This window comes from Podarcis cretensis (genome assembly GCF_951804945.1).
Source record: "Podarcis cretensis genome assembly, chromosome: 2".
NCBI classification, from domain to species: domain Eukaryota; kingdom Metazoa; phylum Chordata; class Lepidosauria; order Squamata; family Lacertidae; genus Podarcis; species Podarcis cretensis.
This window is the reverse complement of record NC_137171.1, coordinates 57,078,785-57,100,020: the sequence shown is the minus strand read 5'-3', so window position 1 is coordinate 57,100,020 and position 21,236 is coordinate 57,078,785. Positions and strand designations below refer to the sequence as shown.

Below are 21,236 nucleotides of genomic sequence, written 5' to 3'. Positions count from 1 at the left end.
ATATCAATCAATGTGAGCATTGTGGCTCATTAGGGAGCTCCAGGTGCAAAAAAGACAAGTTACTGATCCTTGAATAGTGATATATATGGGGAAATTCAGCAGGTGTCATGCAGACTACAGATGCTAAAATTCCCTCTTGTATACAGAAAGCCTTCTTTTGAACCTTGCCATCCTATTCACCACCTTTCAGCTTTTCCACTCATGCTGATCTACATCAGAAGCAGCTCCTGTATTAATATGGTCACAAGCTTCTTTCTCCATGCAAGGTGCTGTGTGTTGAGAACTTTAGAAAATCTGAACTACGTCTGGGGAGACTGTTTCAAGAAAGCCATATAATCTGTTAGCACTGGATTTGGTTCTGTGGCTGTGTTCACATAGCTATGGCATTTGAACTCAGACATTCACCTAACCCTGCCACTGCCACCACTGAGGAATAGTTGTGCAGGAAGGGCCAACCAAAACAATACACTCCCTTATAAGGAAAGATCTCAATATTTAGGACTTTCTAGTTTGGGGAAAAGGCAAACATGCATCCATAACAGAGGTGTATGCAATTATGCATGATGTACAGAAAGTATATATAGAAAAGCTTTTCTTTGATGAAGTTGAATGTTGGAAGTTTCAGGAAATACTACTTTTGTGCATAGTTAAATTGTGGAATTCACTACCGCAAGATATTGATGGCCACCAGCTTGGATGGCTTTAAAAGAGAGACAAATTTATGGAGGGTAAAGCTATCAATGGCTACTAGTATTGATAGCTATGACCTACCGCCAGTGTTAGGAATACAAGTAGGAATGGTGCTGCTACACTCATGTTGCAGGATTCCCATGAACACCTGGCAGGCCACTGTAGAAACAGAATGGTGGAGTAGACTGGGTTTAGGTTTGATCCAGCAGAGATCTTCTTGTGTCCTCCTGTATGCAGGTACTAGTACTAACTATTCCAGGGCTAGGGAACCTGTGGCCCTCCAGACGGTGTTGAACTCCTGAGTCCCATCAGCCTCACCCAGCATGGTCAACTGTCTGGTGTGAATGGAGTTTTAGCCCAGCTGCAGGTTCCCCAACCCTTGAATCAAATGACTACTTCAGAGCAGAAAACTATATTTAAGGTAGTCAGATGCAGAAGGGGACATGGCCCCTGCACCTTTAGTAGTTGCATAAGATTGAGAGGGAACTTCAGCAGGTCCTATCAGCTCTGACTACTGGATGTGCTGGCAGATGGGGCATTGGGTGTCCAGCACCACCTGGCTTGCCCACAGATTTCCCATCCCTGATCTACTTGCAATTCCTGGGCCTCATAAGAAGGCTTGTGCAGGTTCTCCAGAGCAAGCGTTAGTTTCTCCACTGAAACATGGAATATTTATTTAGGCAAATTTCTAAGGTGTTGGCCTAAAAAAATATGGGAACAGGCTCTTTTTCTACATTTATTTTTATTATTCAGTCAAGTGAATCCCTCTCAAGGCCATTGTCAAGGGAGTGAAGCCTTTACTGCTATTTGCTCAGAAGTGCCTGCTGTCGGAATGCATGAGAATAAGAGGTGGGGACTTGGAGTAGATGCAAGCCTGGTGGAAGAAGAAGCTAGGAGAAGCTGCTTTAAAGTCAGATGATGTGGCCAAACAGCTGTTTGTTAAGTCTCTGCATCCTCTTTAAATTATTTAAAGCCAGCTAAGTTCTCCTGAAGTGCACTGCTATAAAGTGCTGCAAAGGGAAAGCTCTCACTCAAAATCCTATTCTATTTGGAATCCACTGGGGTGGTGGGGAGTGGAAGCTGCAAAATTATGCAGCATATTTATACCAACTATCCTTCTGTTTTGCAAGTTGCTGTCAGGTAGCTGCCACAACACAAGGCAGTCAGTTCTTTAAAAGGAGCAGCCCACAGAGATCCCTTGCTAATTTCAGAAACATCCAAGACACAAGAAATACAAAAAATTCCAGGGCCTGTAACATTTCTGATGGTTCTGGCAATTACAGGTTAGCATTCACCCAGCATGTGCCACTACACTGTATTAAGTAGGCATGAAATCCAAAGCTCTTCCTACTTCGATACATATGAAATCCAAACTCTTCCTCCCATCTGTTCTTTTTGTGAAAGGCTCGTACAAGGTGAATTCAGTTTATGTCTTGCAGGGAAAGCATAAGTGCTACCACTTAAAGAACGATTAAACAATTCCAGTTTTAAGTTCTACATCAGGGTAACAGATTTATTTCTGGCTTTGAGCATCCAAGAACATTGAGGTAGACCACTAGTCTTTGTCAGATATCTCGCTGAGTGGGACCCTGGTACTTTTAAGAGCTCAGTTGCAGTGAGGAGTTCTTGGCCACATATGCACGCAGTAGCAGCCAAGAGTGAAGCTACACCACACGAAGGAAGGTGCCGTACCATGCTAAGGAAGGTGTGTGCATGATGTGCAACCTGGGAACTGCTTGCTTCTAAAGAGTTCTTAATGGTACCCATACAGAGAGACATCTGGAAACCCTATCACATTATTGAATCATCCAGGAGCTTAGAGGAGTGTCATACAAAATGGGCAGGTCCAGTCTGCTTTTCTTTCCTGTTTGCTAAGGGATCTTTGTTTATGTTTTTGCAGGTATTAATAACAAAGGTGTCTGTAAAAGGCTTTCAGAAGGAGTGGGATTGAAAATAGCTTAACGGTTGTCCAGTATGTTTTTAAGCAATCTTCAAGAGCATCCATTACAACAAGAGGAACTAGAACTAGATGGTAAAAGAATTACTCAGTGATGGTGTCTTCGGACAACAGAAGGCTCGCGTGGAAGGTCAGATGCTTATTCGTTTCAACTGCGCCCTTTTCACGTTTCAGTATTATCCTAATGTTGCTAAAGAGTCCATTATTCTGAAGAACTTTCCCCTGGTGTCAGATGGAGATGCTTGAATAAAGCTCTTCTATCTGTTTCTTGAAAAATTCTCTCAGCTCTGGTCTCCTAGCTTTTAACGTAGGTGTCAACAAACCATTTTGTACAGAGAACATTTCGGGGTAGATGTAAACAGCTTTAACCTATGAGGGGGGGAAAACAAGTCAACATGTTTATAAAAATATACTGTAACGTTGAATAAAAGGAAACTGCTGATTTGATAGCTGTGTTCCAGACATATCACATTGGTCACTCTGCCAAGTATTATTCTGCACACCCACTCCTATGTAGGATGTAATAGCCCAGTGCTAACACCTGCCTACTTTTAAATTCAGCCCTTTAGTTGCAGCAGTTCATCAATAATGTCCCTAGCTTTGCCCAATACACTGGCTTTTTGAACAAAAGCCCCCCCCCCTTCCCAATAGGGCAAAGCATGTGACTTTTACAGCATAAATTATAGTAAGCAGTCACACTGTATTTTCGTTTATCTGACTCCTTAATACAACCCAGACTATTTAGATATTTGGGAGTTTTGTTGCTTTTTATTTGCTTGGCTTGTTATTGAAAGGTGAACAAATTTAGTGTGCAATCCTGCGCATGCTTATTTGAGAATGAGGTAGCTTTCTGCATGGATGAGGTTCTGTGCCTGTTGCTTTGGTATATATCTCCCAGAGACATTGGAACAGAAATTCTAAATTTGGCTGTTATTGTTATCACTTGGCATTTAATGGCAGACACAATGTATATTTTATCAACAGACTTTTAAAAATTTCTGCATCAAACACAATCTTAAAAGGCTCGATTCTAGGATTGAGACACAATGAGGACATGCTGAGTTCTCTCCACCTTCTGCAGAAATAACTGGCACTAGGGGAAATTAAATTTTAACTATTAAAACACTTGACTACCTTTAGCACTGAAAATGAACTGCAGTGCACACTTCAAAGTTTCATGTTGGCAAAATCTTTGCTGCTGTTGTGAAAAATGTGTTGGTGCTAAGCATGAATTCTGGAAGCAACTTAAGGATCATTTATGTTTTATTTGCATTTTTACGATTAAAGAGTAACACATTAGCCATCCATCTTCTATGTTGCAGAAAGCAGTGTTAAATCATGTGTTAATCCTGAATATAGACCTCATAGGAAACTATGATGTTTAAATGTGCATTTGTTCATTTAAGTGTCAGGAGCTCATTATAAGAGGTACTGGGTACAATGCAACTTGCATATTTTTGATTTTTTGTTTCGTCCCTGAGCTAGGAACACCCAAAATCATTACCCAACAACAGGCAGTGACTATAGAGGAAAAGGCTTTGCCCTTAATATCTTCTTTGTACCCATGTTTCCTGCTTGGGATTTTAAGAATTCATTTAGGAGGGCTCCCCCCACCCACCTCATTATACAGTGCTGAAATGCTGCAGAGAACAGAGGCATATGTGCCCCCCATACCCCCAAGGATTATATTAGATGAATTGATAGATTAGTATATTTCATCACAGGGAGGTTTACAGCATGGGAGAAAAAGCAATTTTAAGAGACAGTCAGTTCTCAACATTTTTTTATAGACCAGTTTTTGAAAAAGCAGGAAAGCTTTATGTGGAATTAGTTTCTACAGTCTCTAGTCTTGTTTAGTGCATGCATTATGACACTGCAAGTGCATTTATTATGCTGTTGCCAAATCTAATGCACATGCTTAGGAATTTATGTCATTATACGAATGTTACAGCTGTTACATTTGTGTTTTTAAAAATAATAGAATCACAACATGACCTTATTTTAGATCACACTTCTTAAATGATGTGTGTGTGTGTGTGTGTGTGAGAGAGAGAGAGAGAGAGAGAGAGAGAGGAGAGTACATTATGTCCATTTTTGAACTTCCCTTATTGGAGGTTTGTAGGTCTGCTGCAAAAATACCTACGTCAGGAGGAGATTAGTCCATGGATGGGGGACAAACAGAACAGCTGTATTTTCCAGGTCAGCTACAAGAATGGTAATTAAGCTGACTTTCCAGTACTGCTCTCAGCTTGAATGGAATGGTGTTTCAAATATTTTATCATGTTATCTATCATAGAGAGACCTTCTTTAACATTACCTTTCATGCATTCATAAACAGACAAGGATAGTTTTATTTCATAGAAAAATACACATTTGAGTACTGAACCACAAAGCATAAGTGAGGCATAGGGGCTTTTATAAAATCCCTGCTATTCAATCACAAAGAAGAAGCTCATCTGCATCTAGTAATCAAAAGCTATCATCAGTATTTAGTATTTACCTGTTCAAACGAATGAAGTCCACTCTCTTTCCCTAACTGCACCATATCTTCCATTATTGCTTTTTTGAGCTCCTAAGTAAGAACATATGAGAACATTTACAGCCAGGAAGTCCTGTTCAAATACATGTTCCAATATTTAAATAATTATTTATTTGGCTCTCTGTTGACAATTAACTTTTCAAAGAAGCAGAGGGTGAAATGTGATTATACTGTGTAGGACAAGGATGGGAAATATCAGGCAGAGGGATGAATTGTGCCCCCCCCCCGACCTCTTTGTCTGGCCCTTGGAACTCTCCTCAGGTCACACCCTTCACATGCCAAGCTTTGCACTCCAAATACGCCCACCTGGAACGTGTCTTTGAACTCTGATATGGGGAGGATAGAGGCAGGTGCTTGAGTGTTCGTACAAAATAGCCTATTGTACAAAAGGTAAAATTTACATTTGTTGCTCCACCCTTTTTGGTCACTACTGGCAAGTGGCCCTTGCAAGATTGTTCAGAAGGTTATGTGGCCCTCAGCTTGAAAAACACTGCCCATCCCTAAGGAATTCTGGTCCTGTAGTCTTCATGTAGAAGTGTCTGAAATACCTCCTTGATTTAAATTTCCCAAGCATGAACACATTTTGCAGGACAAAGACTTAAATTCTTATTCTAGCATGTTGTCTTGGAACTTGTTCTTAGAGCTCTGAGCTCTCACTTTCCTCTTTGCATTTAAAATTAAAGTACAAAGGAGTTCAGTGATTGAAACTGTATCTTATAATGCCAGTTCCAAAATAGTATATTCCATTGCATTCCATGGAAAACATTCCCTACACCTTACACAGATGCCCTTTTCAATGTTATTTATCTAATGCTGTCAATATGAATTGCATTTTGCACAGAGGCCAGGTCCCAGCCCTGATCAGCTGGCAATCTAAAGAGAAAGTGCTTACAGTCTACTTCCTTAGTGTTCTAATAACCAAGTCCCTAGATTATAGCGTAGGCATCTACTCAGAAGTAAATCCTACTGAGTTCAATGGAATTTACTGCCAGGTAAGCAGGAATAGGATTACAGCCTTATTTCTTGAACATCCCAAGAATGTTGCCAGGATTTACTTTTGCTACTGCTGACTCCTAGCTGCTCTACATCCCCTTACTCAAGTGGTAGTAGCCCACCTGGCTTTGTCACACAGGAGTGGAGAATTAATTAATTATTCAAATACATAGGAGCGTAGGAACTGCTTTATGAGTTGGGCTATTTGTCTATCTAGTTCAGGATAGCATACACTGACTCATAGCAGTTCTGCACGGTTTCAGACATGGGGTCTTTCAATCCCTGGAACATCCAGGCAGTGTTGAGAATCTTGACCCTTTTTTGCAGGCAGTACATATGTCCACCACTGAGCTATGGTCCTTCACTTATGGCTTCCACCAAAGGTAAATGTCCTGGAACACCCACAGAAGAAATAAAACCTGCTCTTTAGTAGCTTTGCTGTCTTCTTTCTGGAACACTACTGCAATCTTTATCTTGTCTAGGCAACAGCAGAGAAATCACATGATTTGGTGCTGGCTCAGACATTCCAAGCCCCCCCAAAACAAAATGAAACAAAAGCATATCTCACTGTGCAAAAAAATAGATGTCATCTTGTAGCAATGGAACAGTACTGATAAAGAAAGTGGAAAAAACCCAATATGTTATACTAGCTCCTGTTACAGGACAGAGCTTTGCTTATCTAATGGAATCTTTCTAACTGATGCCCCAGTCTCTTAACACAGTAATCACCTAGCTACTTAGAGCCAGAATTACACATTATGTTAAAAGCAGTTTTAACTACTGTGCTTTGGACTTGGCTGTGCCTTTCTTTATGAAAAGAAGCTGTGGGGGATCCTGACCAGGATTAAAACCCCTTTTCCCTTTTTGCCTGAAAACTATCCAAAGCAGTAAATATGTTATTTGGGGGCATTATTATTAGCAGGAAAACAGGGCATAGTTAAGCTCCCTCCTTCTGTGCTTTGGATCTGATCCAGATCAGAGCCCCCTATAGCTGCTTTTTTTTCTAAAGAAAAAGTCAGTGTCAGATCCAAGCACATTAGCTGAATTGTTTTAATTCAGCCATTCCCATCCTGGTGCTCTCCTGATATTCTGGATTACAGTTCCCATCATCCCTGACCATTGGCCATGCTGGCTAGAGCTGCTGGGAGTTGGGAGTCCAAAACATCTTGGGGGCAACAGGATATGGAAGGCTGCTTTTAATGTAACATTGAAGTTGGCCTTTCAGCTTATCATATTGCATCATTCGCCATAAGGCTCTTTCAGTGCACTGGCAAATTCTGATCTACCAATTATAATTATAATCTATGTTTGTCTGTACACACACACACACACACACACACACAGCCCAAATTGGCACTGAATTGCATGTTAATAATGCACAGGAACATGTACATAAGCAATTTACCGCATTTTTACAGAGCTCTGCAAAAATTCCATCAAAGCCTCTTTTCTTGGCCCAGGCTGGCATGATTTCAGCATCAGGTACAACAATCCCCACCAGGAAGGCCTGCAACGATACAGATAAAATTGGGGACTGTATTTGTGACACAGCAAACCCATCTTAATCCCTTGAATTTTGCTGTGCTCTCTTATCTGTGCTTCCTAAATAAGAGTGCTTGTCAAGTTCTTTGCCCTTTGACCCCATTCCTTAATCAATGATACAGCAGCTTCTGCTTATCACAAGAGTCAGAGCGCTCTCTCTCTCTCTCTCTCTCTCTCTCTCTCTCTCTCTCTCTGTGTGTGTGTGTGTGTGTTTTCTCAGCAGTGGAGGTTCAGAACAGAGCTCTGTTCTCTTAACTTTTGATAATGGCTTCCATATACAGTAAATAGTTCTGCAGTAAGGTTCTCCTCCATAGTCCTTTAGCTCTTCCAGTTCCATCAGGAGGCTGGCCCCAAATGTTACAAAATCTGAATGTGGGTGTGTTGCTTGACTCTGCAGTTGTTTCCCTATTGATCTATACAGACTTTATAGTGTATGCAGGTCAATCAATGACCACTGTGCCAGAAAGTTTGCTACGTGTCCCAGAATGCCTTGTGCCTGGGACATCAGTGAGTGAATGCTGTGCTCCTCTCATTAAACTATGTATCTAGCCGCTGAACTTACCTGCTCAGCAGGTAACAGACACCAATATCTTGTGTTCATTTTGAACATTATTAAATAGAATAAATATGACACCTTGCCTGTTCCTAAATGCAACCCCCTCCCCAACCCAGGAAACAATACAAAATGGTATAAAAGGCATGACCAAATTTCAAGGAATGTTTAGAAAATGAATAGCGTTACCTGTAAACTATCTCCATGCACATATATCTGGGCAACAGGCTCGCTGCGAATGTAGATATTCTCAATTTTCTCTGGTGCAATGTATTCTCCCTGAGCCAGTTTAAATATATGCTTTTTTCGATCAATTATTTTAAGTGTACCATTCTGTGAGTAAAAAATAACATAGGAACGTAAGAAGAGTCTGCTGGTTCAGGCCTAAGGCCAATTCAGTCCAGCATCCTATCTCCCATAGGGGTCAATCAGATGCCGAAGGGAAGTCTGCAAGTGGGGACACGCTTATGCAGCAGCATAGAGTAATCACGTAGAGCTAGGGAAAAGTGAGATCGCCTTGCCTGCAACTCAGCTCCAGTTTACTGGGTCCCTTCTGAGCAGCAGAATTCAAACAGATTTCAAATTTCTCAGACTGGCCAAAGAAGCTAAGGTCAAATATCTATGAAACCTAACAGAAAGTGGCAGGCCCAGGCATAGTAGAGCCACGGGCGGGGAGGGGGTTAGGTATAACAATCACAACAACACAAAGAACAGCAGTGTTGGGATTTAAACAGGCTACAACTATTGGTGTCAGCAGGTCTTGGGGTAGGCATTGGGTAGGTATCCTGAACTCAACCAGCATAACTGCTGGTGGATGATTGGCAGGGTTGATCAAGGTTATGGGTCACCCCACAGGGACAGATACATATCACAATAAGTATCATATCTGGGCAAACCCCAAAATCACCATTTGGGGTGCTATAGCCCATTAGCTCCCAAGCTAGGTATCAGAACAAGAAGTACCTCCCCCAGGCTCCCTTTAAGGGGATACCCTGTGACCATGGAGCAATGCCTTATCCACCAGTAAGATGTGACATTGCTATGAGGTAGCCCATAAACCCATAAAATAAGGCCAGGGGCAGGTTGGAATCTGAAGGGAACCGATGTTGGAGCTGAACCCTGATGTAGGTCTGGCATATACTCACATCACACAGTAGTAATTTTTTTCCACCACTATACTCATGATCTGACATACACATCAATGTCTAATTCACTTATTCTTTTGGTCAGAGGGGCTTGTAAACCTGCAATCTTAGTATGCAAAGGTAGCATTTCAGTACATACGTGCAACCACTTCCCGACATCTCCAGTATGAAGCCATCCATCCTTGTCTAAAGCTTCCGTGGTTTTCTCTCTATCTTTCAGGTAGCCCTTGAAAACGTTTGGACCTTTCACACAAATCTGCAAGAGAGAGATCTGCTGGTACACTGCAAGGTAGACATCTTTTTTTAAAAAGAGAGACTTAGGCCAATTGCTATAACTTCACTAAATGATGAATATATAGGCAAAAAGTCTTCAAGAACCTCAGCCTATGGGTTAGATTGAGCCACACAAGAACTCTTATTTTATAATCACATGCCACTGAATACTGGCATAACCCTTTTCTGGGGAGGGGAGGGACAACCACACAAATACACAGTTGGCACCAGTGATACAGGGTGGGAGACTTTCAGGAAGCTGGACCTGTGAGTTCTAGAAGCACAGCTGTTTGCCTATGAGGACTCTGTGCCAACAATGAGTAGATTGGAACATGTGTAATGCTTCCTAAGTGAAGGTTTTCTGTTCCATCTGAGCAAAGACCAGCCTGAGCCAACACAACATACTGTTAGATGCACAACAGGCAGGATAGAAGTGTCGTTTGCAACTTAGGATGTTTTGTAATATTTGGGTTTATTTACAAATTTATCCAACTACCTGGGCTGTATTTTGGAGAGGCTATATCAGATAGTTGTTTTAATTATTATTTTTTAATTCTTATCCCCCCCCCATTATATCCTGTAACAATGATGCATGAGAAATTTCCAACTTTTTGTTTTGTTGTTGTTGTTTATTGTACTGCAGTTTGCAAAACAAAATTATGTATTAAATAAATATATGCAAGTCAAGCATAGGTGGAGGCAGACAGCTTAACATGCAACAAAGCCAGTCCATTGTTCCCACACCAGATTGCCAGAGAAACACAGCTTTCTTCCTCCTCAGCTGCTGTTAGCTTACAGCTCCAAGCTTTCTCTGTCTCCAAAACTCCAGTTGCTCTTCTGTTTCTTTCTCAAATGCACACATTTTGCTTACACCATCCTCAGCTGGGTGTGAAATGTGTGTTGCCATATCAGACTGTTGCAGCAGAAAGAGTCTTGTAGAAGACTTAAGAAATGCCTCATGGCATAAGCTTTCATAGTCCACAATAACTTATGCCCTTAGACTATGAAAGTTAATGCTATAACTTATTTGTTGGACTTTCAGGTGCCACTCTTCTTTGCCCCCCCCCAATTCAAATTATTCCAGAGAGAACCAAGAAACCATCTTTTAATGATGAACCGTTTTCTGTTCAAAACCAAACTGTGCTCCTGCATTCCTTCAAGGCAAATCCACAATAATAGTCCTACTCACAGCAATCAGAAAGCAGCCTCACCACAATACTAATCCTGGCCAGCAGGACAAGATGAATGTCTACTCCACTGCCACCATCTCACTCCAAGGATGATGTGTATATTTCATTGTGCCTGTTTTCCTTTAGCTGCTCATCCTAAACTAGGCTTCTAAGAAGTTATGTCATGAACCTTGTCCCTTCCCAGCTCCTGTCAGTTCCAGGAATTCTTGCCATTACCCTGCATGAAGTTTGGATCATCAGTACTGAAATGAAAGAATGAGAGCCAATGCCCAACTTGCTCGCTTGCCTTCCTGAAGACCAGAGCAAACTCCTCCTGCACCTGAGCTTGTTGGTCATGTCCTTGAGAAATATATGTATCTTTGCACCCTCCTATCTCCTGTAAAGGAGTGACAGATCTTGTCTCTGGAAAGTGGTTCATTGGCTTTTTTAAACTACAAGTGAGACCGCGAAGAGTTCAGGAAGAGTGCATGTTACCTCTCCTTCTCCTTTAGAAGAAAAGTAATTTAGTTCTTCAACATCCACCAGCTTGATTAAATTACAGGGCAAAGGTGCTCCAACATGACCTGCAAATCACAGAGAGATGATAGTTTTTAAGTTGCAAGGTACCATAAAGGTCATCTAGGCCAACAATCTGCCCAGTGCAGGATCTAATCCCTCGACATAGATTTATGAAGGTGACAGTGCAGTTCACAGTGCTCTCTGGTGAAGGAGACTGCTCTGCAATTGAGTCACTGGCTTCTTGCCAAGGAGACATTTGTCTTTTTAAAAAAAAATAAAGAAAAACAAAAGTAAAACAACTACAGCAGATTATTATCATAAAAGTATCTGAACATTGCTGAAGATGCAGTTTTATTGCTAGTCTAGTGAAAAATAATAATTGTAATTAGAAGTGAGGGGAAAGAGCACATATAACCCAGAGCTCATCTCTTTCTAAGGACAATCCAAAGGAGGAAACAAAATCCAAACAGGGCCACAGATTATTGTAAGTCACACAAGCTGGGATCTAAAGAAATGATATACGCATACTGGTAAGTAGCATTTGTTTAGGCTGAGCACAGCTGTTGTTTCAGTGAGAAAAAGGACAAACCACTGAATGGTTTTTAAAGCTGCTTGCCTTTTTGGCAGTGAAAAATGCTGAGCCCAAAGCTGCAAAGTATATCACGATTACACGTCATTCTCCTGCACGCACATACATGGCATCTTAGGATTCTGACCTAATTGTTTTCAAGCTTAAATAAGCTAATTAAACTTGCATTCTAAAACAGAATTTATTGAGGGACTGCCTTATTCCTCATATACCTAGTAGGTCACTGCATTCTACAGGAGTTTATCCTAAAAATCTCTGAAATATCAGAAGCCACAGTATTTCAAAGCAGAGTTTTCAGTGCGGCTGCTCCTGTTCTGTGGAACATTTATCTCTGTTGGGATATGAAAAGTGCCCACTATCTGTAGTTTCTGGTGGGGAAATGGTAGACATACTTGTTTCGACAAGCTTTTCCAGCTGGATGAAAAGGTCCCTGTCTTTGATGTTCATTTTGTATTGTTTTCACAGCTAACTTTATTTGGTTTATGTATTGTTTTTACAATTCTTCTTAGCTGTTTTTATTAATTATCTGTGAAGTATTTCACGATGCATAAAAAGGCAACTGATTAATTGATGATTCAGTACCCTGCCTGGTTTATTACCTGATGTCCAGTCCCCTGGAGTAGTGAAGGTACAGCCAGCTGTGCATTCTGTTTGACCATAGCCTTCATAGACCTGTCAAAAGTATGTAAGAAAATAAGAACAACTTTACTGGGTCAGACCAAAGGTCCATCTAGTCAAATCAGATGCCTATTGGAAGCCTTCAAGCAGGACAAGTGGACAGCCAAATTCTCCCACTTGCGATTCTCAGCAACTGGTATTCAGAGGCAGAACAGGTATTCAGAGGCCTGCATCATTTAAACAAGATGATGCTAATCTCACCATTTTATTTGAAGGCCAAAAACAAATAAATGAGCAATAAATACTTTTCTCTCCAGTGTTGGGACTCAGGAAGAACACAATCTCAATTACAATTGTGTACAATAATAGCTTCTGATTGCTAAATTTAGAGATGGAGAAAGACATTAAAGATGGAGGAGAAATCTTTCCTTTGTAGGAACTCTGGGAGCAGCTGAAGAGGATGCACTTTGGAACTTGTACTGCAAGCTAGGAAAGCCACTAGTACCTGGCTGAGAATGGCATGAGCCAATTATTGGTCAAGTTTAGTGCTACAGGCCTCTGCCCACACCTGAAAAGGCCTGTCGGTGGTTGCTGCTAAAGAAAAAGGAAAGACACTGCAAGCTGGGTTTGTCTTACTCAGCATCCCTGCCACCCTGAACACCCATTTAAGAAGGGTGGGTGCATCCAACTTGTTTCTTAAAACGGGAGATCTTCAATGGTATCTAGGAAACACAGGGGCATCCAAGGAGGGGGATTCCCCTTAGACAGAACTGGAAGGCAGACAAATCTGGCCCCAATCCATCTATAGCACCTCCCCCACCTGATCTGAGCTGTAAATTAAAATCTAGACACAAGTTCTGGTCAGATCTTTACCATTAGCTTATTACTTTTGCAAGAGACTTGCTGTACGTAAACATGGTTCTTTATATGGTCCTCATACTTAACTCTCCCTATTTCCATTATGGATGTGTTTAGTTCCCACAGTGTTATTAGTTAATACCACAGCTCATTTTTAACAATCTAGCTTTCCCCTAATGGTAGCAGAACTTCTAGCTAGGAAATAAAAAGTGCAACTGGATAAATGTACAGGTGCAACATACCTGACATCCCAGGGCTGCTCGAAGGAAGCCCAGAACAGTGGGAGAAGCAGGAGCGGCTCCTGTTACAATCATCCTAACACAGCCACCCAGGCTTGCCTGTTGGGCAAAGAGAACTTTGAAAAAACAGCATGTGGCATAAAGAAGTTATTGTACATATTTGCACAGTATACTTTGGGCTTTCAGGGACAACAAAGATCAGCCTACCTGTTAGATCTAGTCGAATAGTTTATGCCTATATTTCCAAACCTCTTTCCTCTCCCACATTTATGAAGATCACACTGCATGCTGGAAGTCCGCTCCCCTTCCCGGGGGGGACAGTGTTGCAGGAGTGCATCCAGGACCTCCAAGTAACCCATCTGTGGGTGGAGGGATGCCACCCAAGTCATAGAGACTCCTGGCCGCATCACGCCCCCCCCCAGCTGGCCAATCAGGTTAGCCTGGGGCATGGCCACTAGCCATTTAAGTTGGCGGTGAGCCTTTAGGGCTCGAGTGGCGGTTAGGTATTGGGTAAGCCTTGTTTATGGGAGGGGAGGTTGTTGCCTCCACCTGCCCCTCCACGTTAAGGGTATCCTGTTAAAGGGACCCAGGCGTGTGGATCCTGTCCAAAGCCATGCCATGACTCCATTGGGGACCCTGGGGGTGCTCTTAATCGATGTATATCATAGGGCTCCCCCTACCAGTGGTTTACCCTTATGAGACTCCCTGCAGATGTGCAGGAGTCAGGATATAGTCCGGTTTCGCCCAATGCCTAAGCCAAGCCGCTCACATCTGCAACCAATAAAGTTCTGGCCTGTTTTATCCCATTAACCTAAACATTTGTGTCTGTGTGTTTATTATCTAATGGAACTGCGGGGCCTAGCTACATTCTTGACCTTGCCACACATAACACACACACACACCTCAGCCTAGGTGAATGATGGTCTGGGAGAAATGGGGGGGGGGAGCGTAGTTCTGAATGCATAATACGGGCTGTAGAGTATTCAGCTTTCATTTCTAATAAAACTGGATTGTCTGTATCCAGTGATGGTTTTGCACTAGCAGAAAGTGTACCCTCATGCAAACCATGACATCCAATTTTCATGGATTCCTTCCCTACCCACTGCAGTCCCTACAAAGCTGTTCCAAATAGCATGGGATAAGGTACAGAGGTGCAGCAGGTAGGAAGAATGGGTGAAAATTGGATGCCCCGCCATACACAATCATAAGCATTTTCTACTACTGCAAAGCCACAGCTGGCTACAACCTTGTATTTTAGTGTCTCGCTTTTAATTTTTTATCATTACCATTTTTCTGGAGGAGCACACAATTGGTTGGAGCAAGTACTGTTGAGTAAAACTCTAACTAATGTATTTGAGACCTTCTTATAGATTCTGAATATGATCTTGCTTCTTACTGGTCCAAGCTTTCCTTTTGTGTTTCTAGTTATGGCTTCATTTCTTGCCTCATGCCCTGCTCCCAAATGTGCTCTGGGGGGTTGAAAGTAACCCCAGAACAGCACACAGGGGAGCAGGAATGAGATTGTTCTACCAGGTAAGCAGAAATATTTGCACTGATGAACAATCTCCTTAAAGCTACATTAAATTTCACTTTTGGTCTGCGAATTTTTACAGTAAGAGGATCGGGATTCTATAAGAAGAATGGCGCCTATTTGGGGTCTCTTTGTTTACTCCAGCAATCCTGAATTAGTCACTTTGATAGCAACATTTCCTGTGATTTTCACCGTTTAGGTACTTGTGAACTTGCATAAAACTAAACAGCCGATAGAGTGTGAAAGATTAGTTGACTCTTAAACAAGTTGCTTCTGTTTGTTGCAAAGACAGGGCAGTGCCGTGGCTCATATGTGAAAATTAAGTCAGGGAGCATCCAGATTCCCCAGTTTTGATTAAAATCCAGACTGAAAGAGACTTCCTGGTTTACTGCTCCTTTGAAAGACAGTAAAACTGTTGCTAGGGGGCAAACACCCATTCAGTGACTGGGACCCACTCAGCCCAAGGTTTGTCTCTATTCATTTGAATAACAATGCCATTCAAAGGCCTCACCCATAAAAATTGCTGCTAGGGCCAAAACCCAATCCTTTACAAGGCAAGAAGGCTCCCTGGGAAAGGTTGCCCCCCCATTAGTAATTTTTCTAGTTTCATGTACAATTTCATTTTCGTAAAGGGTTCCTTGCACAAGTGCCCATTTTTTTCCAGATCCTTACCTGTATTTTATTAAAGAATAGTCTATCCCACAGGCTGTCATTTCTGATTATTCCACTTTGAACTTCTGCCTTTTTACGCTTGGCAGCAAATTCCAGAAGCCAGCGTTTCAGTGGGGTGTCTGCTTGACTGAAGATCTAAGAGAATGCAGAATGGCAGGGCGTGGGGAGAGAGAAAAGATTGCACAGCTTAAAAGGGAAGCAGGACCAAATTTATCACTGGCATAAGCAGACAGGGCTCCACAGATGCCAGCAGTATAATTAATTGTTTGAATTAATCATAACTATACCACTGCTAAAAGTTAACAATAAAGCTCTTCTGCTGCAATTCACTCTGAATTATGTTTTCTGCTCTCTTCTAAGGGAAAACAAAATCACTGAAAAGTATGTATAGAGATTAAGGTATCCCAAGGGCTTCCATTGTGTAATTAGCTTGGCACAGCTATATAGAATTATTGGGGATATTGTAACAACAGAATAGAAACATCTGGCTGCTGCAGAGCAGTTCCCAGTCTGTTAATGAGCTAATTGTGACTGGCTGTTATTTTTATTAATGTTTTATGAAGTGGCAATTATGGCAAATCTCCATGTCAAACCAACCTAAGATTCATCAGAAATCATTTTATAAACAGCCCCACATGCAAAAATGTTAGGGAGTGAAAGTCAGACTTCTTTCACGTTGCTGTTACAACTTCAAGTATGTTGATTCACAAGCTCCTTTTCCTGCTTTCAAATCCATTCTCAGGTATACAATGCTGGTACACAGCTAAGATGTGAAAAAGCAAAGAAATGTACAGGCTTCGGCAGCCCACGGGACACAGTCCTTGCTGAGGGCCATATTCCAGGATTGGGTGGGGTCACAGGTGGAAGTGGGCAGAGCAATAAACAGAAATGTTATCATTGGCTGGTTTCTACACATACACACCCTTCTCTATTGTCTATCCAGATAGACGAGATTTCACCAGAAGTCAGCCCCCCACCACCACCCCAAAGTATTTTACTGGCAAATGTTGCAATATGATGTACACATGCTTGCCTTCCACATGAGATTTCATTAAAGAAAAAGAAAGAACGTTGAATCAATTTCCAAACAAAAAATATATAAATTGCATCTAGAAGTCTGTTTTGTATCTAGGGGGGGTGGATAAACCTAGATGAGAACTGGGTACCAATAATAAATGTGTATCACATTCATAGTTTCCGGATATGACGGGTAAATCAAGCATAGTGCAGTCATAACATCATTAGAAAAAAGAAAGTAGGTCAATTCTTAACAGACACTCCTGAAGCATCTCTGGAAAATTTGCTGTTGTGTATCTTTCACAGCTTAGCAGCACTCCATGCATGTAAAGCACCAATCAGTCCATGGTGACAGCTGGGAACGTATTGATGACATCACCTTGCCCTAGTACACATTCCCTGCCTACAATCAAGGCACAATCAGAGTGCTGGAAAGAGTCTACAGTGGTTCCCTGTCAGAAACTTCCCATGGCCCAGTAGTGAGGAGGCTTGCATTTAGAAACTTGAGGCTGCTCAGGAGAAAGGTTTTTAAGTATGACTGGGATGCTAATTCCCCGCTCACAAACAGCCCTAATAACAGTGCACATGACACCTTAACACTTGCTTTTTGCAAGTCGGTGGAAAGGGAGCTTCTCTGATAAAGCAGAGTGGGTGATGCATCGTTTGTATGAATATTTTTATAATGTAATTTTGTGCTTTGCTTTTCTTGAAATCACTTTAAGACTCCTTTCCATTGTGTGAACCAATACATTAATTTAGTAAGCGAAACAGCTTTGATTAACAGACCATGCCTCACAAGTCAAAGCTCACCTTCTGGGCATCCTGCTAGCAATAATAATCTTAAGGCATAGAAAAGCATAGGTGGTGGAACTAGAGGCACAAGTTTCTTCTGTTCAGTATCCTATCTGCTAAGCTACAACATCAGACAGAAGGGAGACTCGTACTGAGGATGTGCAAGTTATACCGACTACATGTAATAAAGTGTAATGCACAAAACTAGGTATAACTTGGGAGTTCATTTTACTTTTGAAATGTGATAACTCTGAGAAAGTTTGTTACTGCTGGTTTACAGCAAAGTGGAAAACAAAGCAGCCAAAGAATTCAAGATGCAAAAAAGAAGTATTCAGTAGGTCCACTTAACTTCATTGGGGACCAAGACTGTAGACCATCACTGATTGTTTTAATCCCCAAAACATATGTTAGGCTTACCTTGTCATACATCCTGTTCAGCAGTCTTGGCACAACAGGAAATATGGTGGGACGCAGTGCTTTCATATCATCAGACAGTAGGCGAATGTCTCCTTGGAAGAACCCAATTCGCCCGCCATGGCAATACACTACAGACTGTGATGGGAAAGGCAGAAAAAAATAAATTTTAGTTTAATCACATACATAGTGATTATTCTTCCTGCTCATTTAAACAATGCTTTCTTAAGCATTATTTGGGTGTTTATGAATAGCTCTCCTTGATCTGGGTCATTTAGTATGGGTCATTTGGTCATAATGTTAAGATCTCAGCTGTGTGATTGGGATCAGGTTTGGATTGGCAAGCTCCAACATCGGAGGAGGAAACTGAAAAGAGACCTGACTGGTGAGATCAGGCGTTGCTAGACAGGGAATCTGAAGCCTAGGGTGCAGTACTGTTGCCTAGAAGCAGCTGCCACCTTCGCAGAAGGGAGCAGAGCCAGCCACCCACCCTGAAGGAGCACATGGTTGCAATTCTGACATTCCTACAAAGTGAGTGAATCTTGTGCCATGCCTTTAAAAGGTTAGTGGGTGGGGCATGAAATCTGTCGGGACGTCTTTGTTGCTTCCATCCAGTTCTGAAAGTATTCCCTGATTCCTGAACTCTTTGTCTTCTGCTGACCTTGTACCATTACTTGCCTAAATAAACATCTCTTCTTACCAACACGTTAGGGTTTCTGTGTATTGGGTCGGAGCCAGGACACCTGCATGCAAAGGGTCTTGTACTTTTCCCGGTATATGTTAGCATAGACAATGTAATATGTGAACCAGATGATTTATAAACTCAGTACACACACAGTAGCAGCAGCTACTGTCATTATGGTGCTTGTGAAAACTGCCTCTCCAGTTGTTAATTTCGGTGGGGGAGTACTCAATGCTGCCTGTCCATTGACAGAAGGAATATCTTAGCAGAACGGGATAGGGAGGCATTTTTCTCCTCCCCACCCCTAAATCTGTTATCAAGAATTGTGCAATTTCTAGCCTCTCTCAGAAAATAGTATGTTGTTATTATTTAACCTCTGGGCATTTCCCTTCTTTTGCATCGTAACTAGATTAATCTCAAATTTATATAAAAGTTTCTTTAAAAGAGACCTTTGTTGATATTTGTTTCCTTGCTAAAGGAAAACTACACTGGATGCTGTGATTCAGGCTCTGTTGGGGACAGTTTTCTTCAGACCCAGCTTTAAGTCAGTGGAATAAAAGAATGCTCATTCAGTCGTGTTTAAGTCCACTAGAAATTTCAACACTAGTTTTGGAGCAGTCACTATCCTGTTACGCTGCAGCAGACAGGTTCTGCAGAAGCTGGAAGTTGGGGGATATAATCTGCGGTGGGGAGGTGCCAAAGAACTGGGGCCTGAAAATTCCCCCTGTCAAATAGCTCATGGCATTTCTGGAGTGTAAGTGTTTTTACTTTTACAGTAGACAGGCTGTAGTTGCAAACCACATTGCAGCCATTGAATCCTCAGTAAAACCTAAACCATGGATGCGCACAGGCAGCATTAAGCCTCAGGCCCTCCCCTCCCCTCTCCTCCCCTCTCTTACTTCCATGCAGCCATGAGAAGGAGTTCAAAAGCCTTCACTTTTAGTTAAGCACTGTTTCCCATCTTGCTGAAACCTAGAGCTGTTCTTAATGTTAACTATGGTTAGTTTAAACAATACAGCTTCAGAAACTATGCTTTGAACTGGGGCTTGTGGAAACTGACCATGTTGAAATCACTCCTTTTCTCAGCCATGCAGAGGAGGAGGAGTGTATAAGCCTGACACTGCAACTCAGTGCAGCTTATGCGCATCATGCTAAACTACAGTTTAGTGTGGCATACAAATGTGACCATTAGCAGACTCATTGATCAAGGGGAATTAGTGGACTTCCACTGACACTAAGACCTTACCTGTACCATTCTCTCAAACATGTGTGCTAAAGGCAAATAGGAAATGTGTGCATCCTCATATGTAGGAGACCACTGACTCTGGAAAAAAAACAAAAACAAGGAGCCCCGCAAGGCCCGGATCAGTCTAGACAGGTTTCTTACCTGGATCACTCTCTCAAACATGTGAGCCAAAGGCAGGAAGGAGATGAGCACATCGTCCTGTCTCGGAAAGATCACTTTCTGCAGATGAAGGGCATGGGAGACAGAAAGGAAAGAAACACTGACAGGAAGACACAACAAGAAAGTCATAAAACAATAAAAAAGAAAAATGGCACCAAGAGGAGCAAAAGGGGTAAAGATTATTAAGCGAGAAAAAAGAGAACAGTGTTTGAAGTAATGCGTTAGGCCACAACACCAATGGAACTATGTTAGCAGGAGTGGTGAAGAACACAGGGACGTATGCAGAGAGCGCTCTCCGCTGCGCAGGGCACATGCGGAGAGCTGGGTGGCGAGCATGCCCTTCAACCAATGCGCTTGGGCTTCATGTCCTCTGTCCTTGACACTTCTGTTGCCCTGTGATATTCCAAGGTAAGGCATAGCTCTTTTCTCCTAAGAGGTTTCCTGCAAAGGTGTCTGGTTGCTAAACAACAAAGCCGAGTGCCAACATTCACCTGAATTGGGAGCATGGGAAGCCACAGTCTATAGCTCTGCACTGACCGGATGCAGATTTCCAGACTGTCAGGCAGGAGTCCTCCACAGCCCTGCGGGCAGATGCTGGGAACTGAACCGAAGACCTTTTGCGTGCAAAGTGTGTCCTGCACCACTCGGCTACAGCAGATCTTTTTTGCACACCGTGTATGGCAAATGATTTAAATTTTATTTCCAAATACCCATTTGAGCATTAGTTCAGCTCAAGACCAGAAGATTGGATCATAAGGTTGACAGGATCCTTACCCCTCCCTGGCAGGATTCTTTTGCCACTAATAAGCTACCTGATAAGCAGGACTGTGGCTCAGTGCTGGAACCTATGTGCTTTGGTTGCAAAAAGTTCCAGGTCCAATCCCTGGTATTTCCAGGTAGGGCTGGAAAAGGTTCCTGTTTGAAATTCTGGAGAGCTGCTGCCAGTCAGTGTTAGATACTGAGACAGACAGACCAATGGTCGGACTCAGTTTATAAGACAGCTTCCTATGTTCTTCAATAGAAATGTAGCAGGTGACAC

General features: G+C 42.1%; 1 protein-coding gene and 1 long non-coding RNA gene across 18 annotated transcripts in view; one reads left to right on the top strand and one right to left on the bottom strand.

Moving 5' to 3' along the window:
- Positions 1 to 2,175: 2,175 nt before the first annotated feature.
- Positions 2,176 to 21,236, bottom strand: part of ACSL6 (acyl-CoA synthetase long chain family member 6) — a 77,445-nt gene continuing 58,384 nt past the window's right edge. For 6 of the 12 annotated variants that reach the window (XM_079968113.1, XM_079968115.1, XM_079968108.1 and 3 more), the window contains 11 exons: positions 20,180 to 20,257; positions 18,114 to 18,248; positions 15,888 to 16,022; positions 13,688 to 13,783; positions 12,569 to 12,641; positions 11,357 to 11,445; positions 9,559 to 9,675; positions 8,464 to 8,607; positions 7,585 to 7,686; positions 5,148 to 5,219; positions 2,176 to 3,016 (listed from right to left, as the gene is read on the bottom strand). In XM_079968113.1, coding sequence (XP_079824239.1) covers positions 2,876 to 3,016; positions 5,148 to 5,219; positions 7,585 to 7,686; positions 8,464 to 8,607; positions 9,559 to 9,675; positions 11,357 to 11,445; positions 12,569 to 12,641; positions 13,688 to 13,783; positions 15,888 to 16,022; positions 18,114 to 18,248; positions 20,180 to 20,257 — 1,182 coding nt within the window. In that variant the 3' untranslated portion in view covers positions 2,176 to 2,875. Of the gene's footprint in view, positions 3,017 to 5,147; positions 5,220 to 7,584; positions 7,687 to 8,463; positions 8,608 to 9,558; positions 9,676 to 11,356; positions 11,446 to 12,568; positions 12,642 to 13,687; positions 13,784 to 15,887; positions 16,023 to 18,113; positions 18,249 to 20,038; positions 20,258 to 21,236 lie in introns of all 12 variants that reach the window. The other 6 variants (XM_079968106.1, XM_079968110.1, XM_079968112.1 and 3 more) reach the window with 2 other exon arrangements.
- On the top strand, positions 2,647 to 11,350 carry LOC307211509. 6 transcript variants are annotated; one of them, XR_013836488.1, is made up of 4 exons: positions 2,678 to 2,777; positions 4,770 to 4,862; positions 9,640 to 9,708; positions 11,067 to 11,350. It is a non-coding gene; the product is annotated as an uncharacterized lncRNA (long non-coding RNA). The 6 variants fall into 6 exon arrangements; XR_013836483.1 differs by lacking the exon at positions 4,770 to 4,862 and having other exon boundaries at positions 2,647 to 2,777; positions 11,083 to 11,350; XR_013836484.1 differs by lacking the exon at positions 4,770 to 4,862 and having other exon boundaries at positions 2,647 to 2,777.